The following is a 14,358-nucleotide window of genomic DNA, read 5'->3' as shown; positions in this document are numbered from 1 at the left end:
GGGGGGGTTGGGGGGGGGGGGGATCATGCCCAAACAATTAATATTCTGAAATAACCTTCAAGAATGCTCCCCAACCAGAAACATCTGATCTTCCCAGCATTACCTACAAATAAATACTTACAAGCGTTAATTTTTACCAAGATCATCATCACTCATTCATTTGCTACTGGACCCAGCATAACCAATACTACAAGAACTTTTGATTGAAAAAGCATCCAATACAACAAGGGAATGTACAACACTGATGACAAACTAAGTCATATTCCCAATAAATTGTAGTCAAGAAGAGGATTACCCTCTGCTGTTGTTTTAGAAGAAGCTTCATATTCCTGCATTCATAATTATCACCTCTTTGAGAAGGAACCCCGAGGGTGCCATCACCGCAACTGTAAAGTCAAATAAAAAAGTATCAGTACTGCAATCTAATACAAAACTGTTGGAACTGAAAAAAAATCCAATTATTCTTCAATAACAAAATAAAGTAAATAATTCTAGGCATTCTCTACACCATTCAGATTTCAAAAGGATCTCATCTCATGATTATCCATGGCAGTTTATATCCTTGAATCTCAAATTCTACTAGATTAGAATATAAAGTAAATAAAAAGATCAGTGAAATAAATTTACATTTTTACACATATGTAACCATTGATTGCTTGTGAACAAAAAAGTAAAAAAAAAAAAAAAAGAAAAGGAGGGGGGGAAGGGGTTCCTATCTTCCAATAGTGTGTTAGGAGTCGAAAAATATAGTAGGATTCAGCTACTAAGCAATTAAAACTACATACCAAAACAAGTTTTAGAACTTCCAATATTAGTGCAAGAAACATAATGTGAAGTTAATAGAGATGGTGGGGTTTCTCTGTTAACCATCTCAGATCAACTTAAGTATCCTGTTGTCACAGGATTCATCATTTAGCATCATGAGTCTTCCTATGACTGTGTCACCTGTTATCCCCTCCCCTCTTCTAACCCCAAATCTCCTATCCTGGTTAGACAAAAACCAGCAGCCAGCAATAAATTAAATGGTAGCAATGTCATTATTTATTAATTTTATAAGTGACAATGTTATTAANGTTTCAATCACTTCTACAGAGGGATAGGAAAGTTCTCCCACTTTATTGCACGTGTTTGGCAAGGCTTAAATTTTTTTTAAGTTCGTCAAACATACTTTTTATCCACACATTTCGTAGGACCCAAACCCACTTAATATCCACACATTTTGTAGAAGCCCACAGCTTATAAGCACTTCAAAGCATCACCAATCAAGCACTTAAAAGGGTTTTTAATTCACAAGATGGTACAATAAGTCGTTGAGTTTTGGTGATTGTGAAATGTAAAGAAAACCATAACATTTGGTAACATCCTACCTGATCCAGCAATTTCGACAAACATCTGGATCACACTCTCTATCAGCAGCGAAACAGGGGCACTGACGACTTCGACACTGACTTTTGGCACAGTGACAGCCTCTAAATCTATTTTTGCAACTCTTTGGACACCTGAAAGGAAAAACAGTGCAGCAATTAGCATGCATAGGCAAAAGCATAAAGCTCAAAAACCATGGACAAGTAAGCTACAACAGCATATGAAAATAAGAAGAAAGAAGCAAACTTAAGATGCACAAAATAAATGGGGAAGTTGACATGGGACTCCAAACAGCAAAATTCTTGTATAAAAGTTAAAGAATACTATATTTAAGGCACTTACCCACAGTACTTCTCACAGCAGGTACCATTAACAAGACATGGACACTCTTTTCCACAGGCAGATTGACATCCACAAGGGTTGTACTGCCGACAAGGCTGGTCTTTCCTCTCAGAAATGCGCTTCCTGATAGAATGGTATCCTGCAGATTTCCACGTGTACTTCAAGCGACGAACCCTACCTTTCCTACGTAAAAATCTAGATCTTCTACGTGCAGCATTGCCCTTGTCCACCCAAAAGAAAATGAGCATACCATATTAAAACTGATACGCAAGGACAAGTATGTGATGTGACATACAAAAGTGACAAAAAACTTACCAAGATTTCACTACCATCAGCTTTCAAATAGCCATCAGTAAAGGTCACTCCATCACAAGGTCGAAAGAATTGCTTATTCTCAGAGTGATGCATATACTTAAAAACCTCTGAACATGTCTTCAGACCATTCATCAGATTTCTAGCAATCATACAGCTGCAATGCAAATAAGGGTTCTCTCATTACAACATTGACAGCAGAGAGGCAAGAAATGGTAACATGTAGAATTGAGTACTAAACGACATGGACACTTAGACACGTGTCAAAAAAAGAAACATGGGCTTAAATTATTTGAAATTGGTACACTTATATAGATTATATCTTTGTTTATATGCTTTTTACTTTTAAAAGATTAATGCTTTTTTTTAGTTTTGAATTTAATTGGCGGAATATTTAATTTGGATGAGTAGCAATTTGTTATATTAAAATAACATAGAAAGAAAATGCTTATAGTAGATGTAAAACGTGCTATGGAGTGTCCGAGGAGTATTGGTGTCCAGCTAGAAAGCATCGACACGAACACGAGTGTAGGACACGCCACAACACGAACACGCAAACGTGTAATTTTTCAAAAAGCACCGAATGACATATCCCTGACAATCTGATAATATTAGTTTTTTATATAAAGTGAAATTGTTTTAGTTAATTCCGGTATGTTGACAATGTATCCCCTGACGTGTCCAACCATACAAAACCAAAATATAATTTGGACACACCATCGATTGAATCCATCACGTGTCGACGACGTGTTGGGGTCGTGTCGAACACCGGCTCATCAGTGCTGAGTGCTGAGAGGGTGTCATTGCATCCTAGGAGTACAACAAAACACATGTCTCAATGGACACATTTCTTTTGTAGGAGAATGTCTATGATTCATAGATTAAGAGTAGATGCAAGCGGGGCAAACCTTCTAAAGTCAAACAAAGCTACGACATGGAGTGTACAAGTAAAGTCAAACAGTAATGCTACCAATTTGAAGGCAAGAAACAAGAGATGAAGTGAAAAGCACGAGGATTTCAACTTTATCTTAAACAGCACAGAAACCCATTATGACTTACTAATTAAAAGAGTATCAGTCTTTTTTATTGCTTAAACAAATCCTCAACCACAAAAATGCTGTCTGATAGTCATTGGATTAGTTAACTCAGGAGATACAACATACCTTTACACTCAGATGACATAACAGTTAAGAACATGGGAACTAGATATCTAAAACAAGCAAAGGATACATATGAATAACTAACCTGTTCCGGCCAAAAATCAGAAGCCCCTTCTCATATAGTGCCTTTTCAAATGCTTTCCAACATTTATCATCAGTTACTTCTTGTTTATACGTACTCTCGCCAATAAATTCTTCTTTCTTTAAGGTATCGTCACTACTAGTCACAGGTCGTTTACTCTCAATCTCATTTGATGCCCCACTAGGAGCATCCCCCTGCAAAGATTTGTTACTGTCCGGAGCTAAAGGCTCTTTCCTACTAGACTTCCTAGAACTCGAAGATTTTAATTTCTGTGAACTAGTGCCATTACTTTCTCGTCGAGGAGCTTGAAGATTCATATCTTTAGAACCGAGACTCCCACTTGCAACAGATTCAGAGTCTGAAGCAGCAATTTTCTTCTGTTTTTTCCTTATGGCAACTAAAACATGCTCGGCTATTCTCTTACTATTCCTTTTGTTTCCCCCACATTTTCCTATAGATTTACACTTAGGTATAGAAGGAACATCGTTAATGAGTTTGATTTCTGAGTCACTGCTTTCAGATATGTCTTTTGCATTTGAAGAAGCACTTTCACTCGGGCAAGACTTTGACTTCTTGTGTACAGATGGACCTCCCTGCTTCCTCTTTTGTATATGCACGGCAGCAGCATTATCGGATGCAGTGACAGCTTTTTCTTCATGAATAGCCTGCCCATGAGAGCACATTGTACCATTACTTTCTTACTTAAGGACCTGATGCAGTGTGAATGTAGTAAAATGTGCTGGCAAGAATAATAGCATGGATTAAGGGGGAAACTCTCTGTTGATGTGTAAATTTCATTGAAGTGCACTATGCAGTGGCCTAAACACGTCGTAAGAACACTGAAAAGGTGCGGGCAAGACATTTTACAATAAAGGTATGGTGAAATGAAATTATGTTATATTAGTATATTCTGATAACTGGTGAAGAAACAAGTACCTGACGGTAGCAATTTGGGCCACATGGTTTTTTTTCCACCTCCGGACAGGACCATGGTAGTTGTTTCTCAGCCTAATTGAAAAATTAACATTGTAATTAGCTAATGATCATTCTAAAAAACATTTGACACTTGTGACATAATTAACTTACAGGAAATATAAGATCCTGGGAACAACCATGCAGTCTGCAATCAAAAACCTGCGATGAAAACCATGAGAAATCATGTAGGATGCACAAAATTCAAGTGCTTTTCACTTCCAGTCCTAGAACAATCGAAGTCAATATTTCATGCTTACAAGACAGCGCCGACAAAACAGATTGTCAAATGAATCCAGAGCTGCATCTAGATCTTTATCAATATAAGGATTCACAAAGCCGTCAATATTTCCATTGTTCACGTCGCATGTGGCATTCTCGCTCTTAAAAAGATCTTCATATCTTGCCTGTATAAGATGTTTGATGGTAGTTTAATCTGTAAATCCAGCAAAAAGCAAATGGGAAACAGCTGGACCAAAGTTCTTGCTATGACCAGTTTTTCTTTTCAGATAATAAATTCAAGGTAAACAAAGCAAAAAGATTAACCAACATGACCAGTTCACTGGTCACCTGTGGTTGCAGTTCTACCTTGATTTCAGAAGATTTTCTACATAAGCACTGCGCCAACAAATCCAATGCGGAATCAGATAACCCCACCTCTTTAATAGTCATTCTGGCAAATATAAACAAGCAGTGAGAACAAAAACAATTAGATTACCCAATATTATTGTATTTTCCATTGATCAAAATCCAAACAAGACATTATATGTGAAATCTTAATCGAAACTAAGAGGGAAAAATGGTAAACAGAAGAATATAATGGCCAATATGCGCAGTTCCAGGTCCTCTGTTCTCTGTACTATGTAGCTCCCAAATTTAGTACTCAAAGAACCACATTGAACAAATCCTTCAATCTTATACCTCATCCAGCAAGCTATTAAGAGGGATTGCCATATCATCCCTTCACAATGAAACTCGCAATACTCTTTTTTGAAAAGGTAAGGGAGAAATTTCTTTATCTAAATTGCATTTAGAAAAAAGAAGCTCTCCGTTTCTGGCAGTGATTGGAAAATCCTTAAATCAGTTATGATGCACAGGAGGAAAGTCAGGATAAATTGCATACGAGAGTTCAAAGGGGTGAAAGGGAAGAGAGAGAACTAGGGAATACATGGGATATAAACTTTGGCTATCAGCAGGGAAAATAATAGATATGGCCCTCAGTTATATTGGATCTTCCAGAAGACATAATAATGAACCAAAAGAGAATAGTAAAAGAGGAACGAGAAAAATTCTTTCACTTAAGGAGCCAGTAACCTGAGGATTAATTAGAACACTGATAATCATGAAAAATGAGAATTCAAACAATACTTTGAAAAAATCTGTAGCTTCATGCACAGATTGAAAAAAGGAAGAAAAGCGACAAGATGAGTTATATGCCCTGCATCAGATATACCAACCGCAGAATATAATCTTCAAAATCAGCAAACTCTTTCTTCTCTTCTTCATCGTCATTGGCTTCTTCTTCACTATCACTACAGATTAGAGCCTCGCCACCATTTTGGTCATAATAAATTCTCCTTCTGCCGACTACTGACTGGTCCTCTGTCATTCTTTGATTTCTGCGCCAAGGATATAATTGAATCACAGACCCTTATACCAACAAAACAGTACCATGACAATAAAATGTAAACTTCAATCAGCGAAGCCACAAATACACATGGCCAAAGAGAATCAGCGACACCAATGACCTTCAACTAGTGAAGCCAAGAAATTTTTAGTGAAATACAACTTTGTTTTCCGAAGTAATAATTTTAATATTCAAAAACAAATGGGGCAGGTGGACTATGCCGTCCAAAAACATTCTGTAAAACTTTATTTAGCCCCTGTTATATTCTAAAACTCATTTTTCCTCAAACCCTCATCAGCTATCTGTCAAGCTTAAGCACATAGGGAATTCTTCATTTCAAAACAAATTCCAAGTACTTTATCCAATTGTGTTGGATATAAGAGATCCCCAAGAAGAGATGTGATTCTATCCAGGATTCCAATTATAAGAAACATTTAGGGAGGATGAATAGGATATTCTTTTGAACTATAACCAGGATTTAATTTTACAACTACAAGCCAAAACTACGTTAGGGGTCAGATATGGCAGAACCTATTAAGTAACATAAGGTAGAAGTAAAATGTAAATGAATCCCATAGTCAACTAATTCTAGCAGTAAAATGCAGGGCCACTTACTCCATGAATTTAAGGCAAACACCACAAATAGCAACACTTGAGAGAGAGTTTTGGAGAATGCACTAGAAATTGAAAGTGTTTTTTTTTTTTTTTTTTTTTTTCTGAACTCATTATATATATTGGGCTTCCTTCTGGGAATGCTACTGTAGCATTACTGAATTAAGATAGGCACTTTTTAGACTCATAACTGTAGATAGTACTCCATTCCAAAATGGCTGTCGTATTTGACTTTTGAAGATCAAAAAGACATAATTTTAAACAATATTTTGCTTCCATTTCTAAAGCTTTCTGAAAGTTAACAATAAAATACCAAGTATCATAATATTTCATTTGATTCGACTTTTTATTCTCAAATTTTTTTTTTTGTCTCCTACATTTTTTGTTTGACCTCAAAATGTCAATTGACGCAGACGCTATGTGGTTGTTGCTCTGTAGCAATACGGATTCAACACGCTCCTACCCACCTTGGGGCACCATAGCATGTTGGAAATAAGGGGGGCATACTGGACGTAAGAGCTCCAGCAACCTCTTGTATTACCTTGACTCTGACGCATCTCTTTGAACTTCACATGTCTTAGGTAAAGGTTCCTTTTCTTGCATATCTAATGTACATAATCCTAAATGCTTACAAATATATTTAATGATGATCATTCATATAAACAACTTCCCTAACCACAGCTATAACATAATACTGTCCACTAATTGTTTTTGACCTCCAAGGTCAAACAACATAGTTATCATGGTTGGAAGTAGAATATGAGATTTTATAGAAATATAGTTTGGTGTCAAAGTACAACATGAAACTATAGGAAAGTCTTCAAATGAAAACTAATACTGCCTTCCTTAAAAAATGATGTTCGATGTTTGGAATTCCATTTGTCATGCATGGCATTTTTTCAACACTTTCAAGCTTTAATCAGCACACCAATTTATGCCTCTTTAAGATTGTCAGTTGGTGAAGGATGTCTTCGGAGGTCGTGGCTCTTCGAAATAGAATCTAATTTTTAGGGCATCCCATGGAGAGAACTAGAACATCAATAATGGAGTACGAAGCATAAAAAGTAAACAAATACATTGCTGTGTACTACAGATAAAACGTAGATGTAAGTAAACACAGATCATCAAGAAAAGAATATAAAGGAAAACAAAAACATATACATGTGAATGAAGACAAAAATTGTTGATGCTATTAGCAGTAAATAATAAAAAACTAATAATATTTTGAGCATGTTGTATGATTAATAAAAAACATTAGCAATAATCTATGGTAGCAATACTGTCAGCTACTGAAGAAGTTAATCTTCTGAACCAAACTAGTATAGTACCAAATGTGCAAAAGACAGGATTTGTGATCACAGTGATCAATGCCTTAATATTGATATCAAAGCCTCTACAGGCTCCTGATAACATTAGTTACTTTAAAAAATAGCCCCTTTACCAGGTTTATGAAAATTTCAAATTATCAAAACAGATGACAATGACAATTTCTCAAATGCTGCAATGAAAAAGTTCGATAGAACTCAAGAAGTTTCTAGATATATAAAATTAGAATAATGCTATTTGTACAACATGATTTACAGAATGATGATGTAGATTATATTAATTGACTTCTGATTGACTTCTTTTTCTCTCTCTCTCTTCCATATCATCATTCTTTAAACCATGATGTACAAATAGCATTACTCATAAAATTATCAAAATGAACGGGGAGAATCTTTCAGTTGGAAGATATAAATAAATATTTAACTGCACTTCTTATGCCTTATTCATAGAAATCTTGACGCACCTATCCAAAAAAATCCATGTTGTATATGGTGGTAATTTTTTCACTTCCGGCAGTGTAATAGGACGAACAGCATTCTTGACTGCAATACTAGATCCTAAAAGAATTGCCGATGAGCCATATCCATCTTCTTGAGAGCTACTGCTATCGTTATCCCCATTACTCGTACCAATACCATTATGCATATCAATTGCATCTTTCTGCCTCTTAGACAGTAAATCAACACTTTTGTCAGCACCAATAATCTTAAGATTGCTTCTTTCCATCGATAGTCTAAGAAGACTTTTTGTGACATCAGCCACTTTCTGTGTATTTTCTTCCATATGTTTCTGGACAAAAAAGAGGAACACAACTTAAGAGATTATTTGATAATCATGAACTGGCTAAATTAAAATTCAGTAAAGATCATGGGTATCACAAAGGGCACCTTTATGCTAACACAACGATCCAAAGCAACCTGTTTCTTAAAAGAATCAATAACTGCTAGTATTTCTTGGGTTGACAGAAGACTTTCTTGATGCCCGGTAGTCTGTCCAAGTGAGCAAGTCCAGCAAGAAGTTAAAATAACTCCTCTTTCTTCTTATATAAGTGAATTACAAATGAATTATAGGTAATAATATAGAGAGCAAAAGTTACGATGCCCACATGATTGAGGTAAAATATTAAAAATTGTTGTTACCCGCATTCAACACCGGATAGTAAGGAAACACACAACTACAAGGATTAGCAAGCAAATTGTATTTTATTAGTTGAAAGGAAACACACAACTACAAGGATTAGCAAGCAAATTGTATTTTATTAGTTGACACGTGCAGACTGATCTTCCAGAAACAGGTAAGGTCATTAACTCTAGCATTTATACCAATGCACAACTTAACGGCATTTTTTTTTTTTTTTTCAAACTTCAAAGCCGGACTAGTAAATCAATGTCGTTTATTATACATCTTGTTTTCCTTTCAGTTCATATCTATCCCGCAACTTTTTTGCCAAATGTAGTCTTACAACTTAGATTTGAAACTTAATGACACTGCTCGTTAAGAAATGAAGATTAACTATCATTAAATCATGCTTATCATTCTCCATAAAACGAAGTAGTTGACTTATCAATGCACCTACCAAATGTCACCACAAGTCTCTCATTTTGTATTCAACTAAGATCACAAATATTTCATTCTCGAATTCTCCTTAAAACAGTATAATTATATCTATAAAACATACATTAATTTAAGAAATTATACAATCTATACAATTACAGAAGACCATAAAAATAAAATCCAGCTCCCGAAACTACAGACAGTTGACAGAAAAGAGTTATATATAATTTACATATAGCAAGACCACAGACCTAAACTTCAGCAGAGTAAAATACAATGTACCTTCCTATTCAATCTCCAACCGTATCAAGCCCAGAGGATAAGAAAAAATTTCTACCATATGTAAAATTAATATTACGAAATGCACACAACAGATACAGCATAAATGCACTCAAGCGAATCGGAAGACGTACCGGAGGGTCGGATCCGGAGGCGGATGGGGAAGCTTTGGACTCCGACATTGCCGGTGCCGGAGGGATTGAGCTCAATCCGGCAATGGAGCTCTGAGTATAGATCCGACTCAAGGAAAGCCAGTCGGTCCGTATCGAAGAAAATTCGGATTTGGCGGGTTAGAATTGAATTGAAATTTTTAGAACCCTAGATTCAAGATGGTGATTTGGGGGACCTAAGAGAGCACTTTTGTGTTTTTGTTCATCCTTTGTTATGTACTTTGATTTTTATTTTTCTTCGTGACTGTTTTGATGGTGACAATTTATATTTGGATTACAGTATCCTCCTTGGGCCGGGTCTAAGATATTAGCTTCACCGAATTACAAGTAAATTCCCTCTCCCAAACCAACCCAACCCAACCCAACCCAAAATGATAGTCGAGGTCCTCAACAGACCTGAGGTGGTAATAGGCCGAGTCGAATTGCTCACGAGCGGCTCTTAATTTTTTGTTTGTTGTTTTTCAAAATAAAATAAATTCAAATATAAGCAAGTTTTCTTTTAAAAAACTAATTAACTAAGCCAAAAAGCTAGCTATTCATGGATTGAGTTGACGAGCGACTCGCCTATTAGCCATCGCTATCTCCGAAGTTAATCCTCGACCTTCAACATGGAATAGTTTAATCTCTAATATTCAACTATTATTCAATGAACAATATATAATTTCTGAAGTAACACCTCCTCTTAAAGCTAATTTTATTGTCCACATCAACACACTCGTCAAATATATCACAATTTCCATTGCCAAGCTCGATGTAGAGAAGTGTTGAATGGAAATTTATGGAACTTTTAGAGCTTCTGTTACCTTCTTTTGAATAAAGACATGTTTGATGTAGATTTTTTGAGAATAGATTTTGTGAAATATATATATATATAATAGGTGATTAAAAATTATGAAAAATTATGGATTAATGCACAAAATATTTTATTACGCACAACGTTTTAACCGAAAGCACTTCTTGCGCAATTCATGCGTTTCTACTATATTGACCAAAAATTGTTTCTTGATTTTTTATTTCAAATTGTTCTTTAGATTTTTTATCAATATGAGATGGTTGCAACACTGTATGTAAGACTCGTGATTCAAACAATCCAATCTTCCTTGTGTAAGGTGGAAGCCTCAAAAAAAGATTTTCCTTAACCCATGATTAAAAGATTTAATTACTATGCGTATCTTGGTAGTAGTTACTTTTGGTGATTTTATTTTTTTTATTTTTTTTGACTGACCTAGTCATTAAATTGATTTTTTCAAGCCTCGATTCCCTCTACATTATTAATTTCCAAATTCCAACAAACTTTGGCGATTATGCGTAGAAAATTTCAATCTTAGCTAGTTTACAATACAAACATTAAACCAAAAATAAGAAACATACATGCGCATGGTAAAAGCAATTGAAATTCTTCATAACTCACAATTATCCAACGGACCACGCGGGCATTTTATTTTTGATTTAGTTAAAAGTTAATTAAAAAATGGTCCTTAAACCTTTTTTTTTTTTTTTTGCGGTATTACTTATTAATAGAATTTTAAAATTTAATTCATAGGTTATTTATTGACTTGAAATTCGTTACTATCACTTGATGAAAATCATTACGTGTCCTATTGAATTCAGACGTGGCACATCCACATCTTTAAGTTCTACCACCTAATAAAAAAGCAATCATGTTACATTATTCTTAACATAATATTGCATGGCAACATATCGTTGAATCGTTTAAAATATAGTCAGCTTTTTCAATTAATCACATCTTGTCAATACCTATTATGTCACCTACTTTTTGACAAAATAACACTATTCTAATAAAAATTGCATCAAATCGTTTTTTAATATGACATTTGGCTTATTGAAAAAAATCAACTTTTAATATATTAAGATATTTAAAAAACTATCTAAAGCGGAAGATTTGATAACAAATTGCATTATTCAGGCTCAGTATCAATCCAACCAAATCAACACCCTTAAATAACGACCCCAAACCTACAACTCTTCCCATCTTTGATTGTTTTGGCTATGCCCACGAAAGGACATACAAAGATGGGGGTAATTAAAGCCACAATGGCAAGGAAGAAGAAGAAAGACGTAGACACAAACACAAAGAAGAGGCAGCCTTTTTTCTCTCTGAAGATTGAAAAATTACACACAGTATAAGACAAAGCAATGAAGACAGTAACATATAAAAAGCATTAGGTATATTGATGGGCCAAACCCAAAATCATTAAGTGGGCCAAGTGCATCAAAAGTGGGTTAACGCTAATAAGCCATTGATGAAGTAAGGAAATGGGCCATAAGCAGCTCTAATTAAATTAAGCTACTTCCAATAGGCCCAAATAGTTTTAGGATCGATTTGGATCGTTTCATTAAGGTATCAATTTTTAATTTATTCACTTTGTAAAAAATCACCTAAAAAATTATATCGATTTAACATCATCGTCCGAGAGATCTCTTGACAATAATTTGCCCACAAACCTCTATCTTGGTATTAAAGGATGTGCAAAAAAAAACATTATCACCCATTAGTGATAATTCCAAAAGGAGAACCGATAAATTTGGAAATTATTTACCTCCATCGATGGTTAGAAGATCATAATCTTACCACCTCTTGTGATACAATATCGTTAATGAATGTAATCTAACATCAATGTGCTTGGTGCATTCGTGAAAAAAAGATTTTTGCATAGATGTACAGAAAAGAGTTATTATCTAAATATGCTACCACATAATCAATCAAAACACAGAGCTCTTGAAGTAAATCCCTAAGTGACAAAGCTTCTTTAATTGCTTCAGTGATAGCAATATATTCTAATTCTATCGTAGATAGTCCAACTATTTGTTGTAATTGTGATTTTGAACTAACGCAAGAGTTGGACAAAGTAAACGCATAGGAGGAAATTGATTCCCTATTATCCCTATCCCCACGTAGTCTGCATCTACAAAACCTTACAGTTTCATTCCTTCTTTGCTAACACCAAACTTTAGATCTACATCACTACTCCCCTTCAAATACCTTAACAACCACTTTAAGGCTTCCCAATTTTAAGGACCTGAATTATACGTGAACCTACTAAAAATACTAACAACAAAGGCTCAATTCAATCTAGTGCAAACCATCAAATACGTAATAGATTCAATCATATTAGAATATAAAATCCTACTCATGTATTCTGTTTTTCTTTTTTCTTTTTCATTACATAGAGCTTGATCTTTAGATAATACAAAATAATTAACTAAAGGTAATTAAACAAGTTTACAATCGTGCATGCCCAATCTTTTCAACACTTTTGAAACATTAGGATACCGATGCAAAAGCAATGCAAAATTTGACATATCTCTTTCAATTTTCACACCAAGGATTCTCGTATCTTTATTTAGATCTTTCATGTTAAATTTGTCGTTCAACTTTATTTTTATCTTACTTATCCACTTAAGTAATGAACCAACTAAGAACATATATTCCACACAGAGTAACAAAAACACATAGTCATTTTAGCATCATCATGTTGAAAATATAGGCAATAATTAAACTTACTTCTTTGAACCCTATAGTGAGCAGATAAGAATAAAAAATTTTATACCACTGTCTAGGTGATGACTTTAAACCATATAAAGACATTTTAAGAAAACACATATAATCAGATTTTAATTGTTGTTTAAAATCTCTTGTTAATTCATAAAGATTTACTCATTAAGTTCACAATGTAAAAAAAGTCATTTTTACATCAAGTTGTTCAAGTTTCTGGTCAAAATGTGCAACTAATGCAAGCATGACTCTAATATTGGTGTACTTAATAACTGATGAAAAAATTTCATTATAATCAATACGTTTCTTCTGTGTGTATCCCTTAACCACTAACATAGCTTTAATCTTTATGGGTTCAATTACACTAGTACCCTTCGTAACATTAAAAACCCACTTACAATCGATGGTATATTTATTCTTAGGTCTAGGTACTAGTTTTGAAGCTTAATTCTTTTCTAAGCAACTAGTTTCCTCTCTTATTGCCTTAAACCACTATTCCAGTTGTTCACTCAAGTTTTTGGCTCTCTATCAGTTAACTTTTCATAACTAGCGTAAGTAAAAGCTAACTCGAATTTATACCCGAATCTTCTAGGCCCTGTTGTTTCTCTTATCTCTCTATTCGTAGCTAAATTATAATCTGCTAAGGGATTTTATTCATCAAGATGCTCTTCTATAACTACTTCCTCTCCATTCTCCACCTCAGGTCATTGACCTTGAGTCTCTACCTCATTAAGGATGGCAAGGACAAATGTACTAAGTTTTTCTAACTTAACCTTCAACTTATCTATCTTTTTTTCACTCACAAGTTCAAATTCAGTTTTAAGACAAGACATTTCAGTCTTGTTAAACGTGACATTTCTACTCACAATAATATTAACCCCATTTAGCTTCTATTTCATAACCTATAACCCTTGACACCATTAAGGTAACCTAGAAAAACACATTTTCTAGCTCTAGATTTGAGCTTTCCCTTACTTTGATGAGAAAATGCAGCATAGTCAAAAGTTTTAAGCACATAATAAACACTTAACTTACCAGAC

The 14,358-nt window shown here is 34.6% G+C and overlaps 1 protein-coding gene across 1 annotated transcript in view; it reads right to left on the bottom strand.

Annotated features, from left to right (window-relative positions):
• The window catches only part of LOC111375395 (histone-lysine N-methyltransferase CLF-like), an 11,245-nt gene extending 1,203 nt beyond the window's left edge, over positions 1 to 10,042 (bottom strand). The window contains exons 1-14 of the mRNA XM_022998216.1: positions 9,766 to 10,042; positions 8,686 to 8,787; positions 8,262 to 8,587; positions 5,691 to 5,852; positions 4,822 to 4,906; positions 4,494 to 4,640; positions 4,348 to 4,395; positions 4,198 to 4,269; positions 3,265 to 3,926; positions 2,023 to 2,176; positions 1,708 to 1,928; positions 1,368 to 1,499; positions 296 to 386; positions 56 to 103 (exon numbers count right to left, since the gene is read on the bottom strand). Coding sequence (XP_022853984.1) covers positions 56 to 103; positions 296 to 386; positions 1,368 to 1,499; positions 1,708 to 1,928; positions 2,023 to 2,176; positions 3,265 to 3,926; positions 4,198 to 4,269; positions 4,348 to 4,395; positions 4,494 to 4,640; positions 4,822 to 4,906; positions 5,691 to 5,852; positions 8,262 to 8,587; positions 8,686 to 8,787; positions 9,766 to 9,813 — 2,298 coding nt within the window. The 5' untranslated portion in view covers positions 9,814 to 10,042. The remainder of the gene's footprint in view (positions 1 to 55; positions 104 to 295; positions 387 to 1,367; positions 1,500 to 1,707; positions 1,929 to 2,022; positions 2,177 to 3,264; positions 3,927 to 4,197; positions 4,270 to 4,347; positions 4,396 to 4,493; positions 4,641 to 4,821; positions 4,907 to 5,690; positions 5,853 to 8,261; positions 8,588 to 8,685; positions 8,788 to 9,765) is intronic.
• Positions 10,043 to 14,358: the final 4,316 nt, after the last annotated feature.

Source organism: Olea europaea, unplaced genomic scaffold (genome assembly GCF_002742605.1).
Source record: "Olea europaea var. sylvestris unplaced genomic scaffold, O_europaea_v1 scaffold1372, whole genome shotgun sequence".
Classification (NCBI taxonomy): Eukaryota; Viridiplantae; Streptophyta; class Magnoliopsida; order Lamiales; family Oleaceae; genus Olea; species Olea europaea.
Note: the sequence above shows the minus strand (reverse complement) of the source record. Positions and strands in the feature narration are given on the sequence as shown.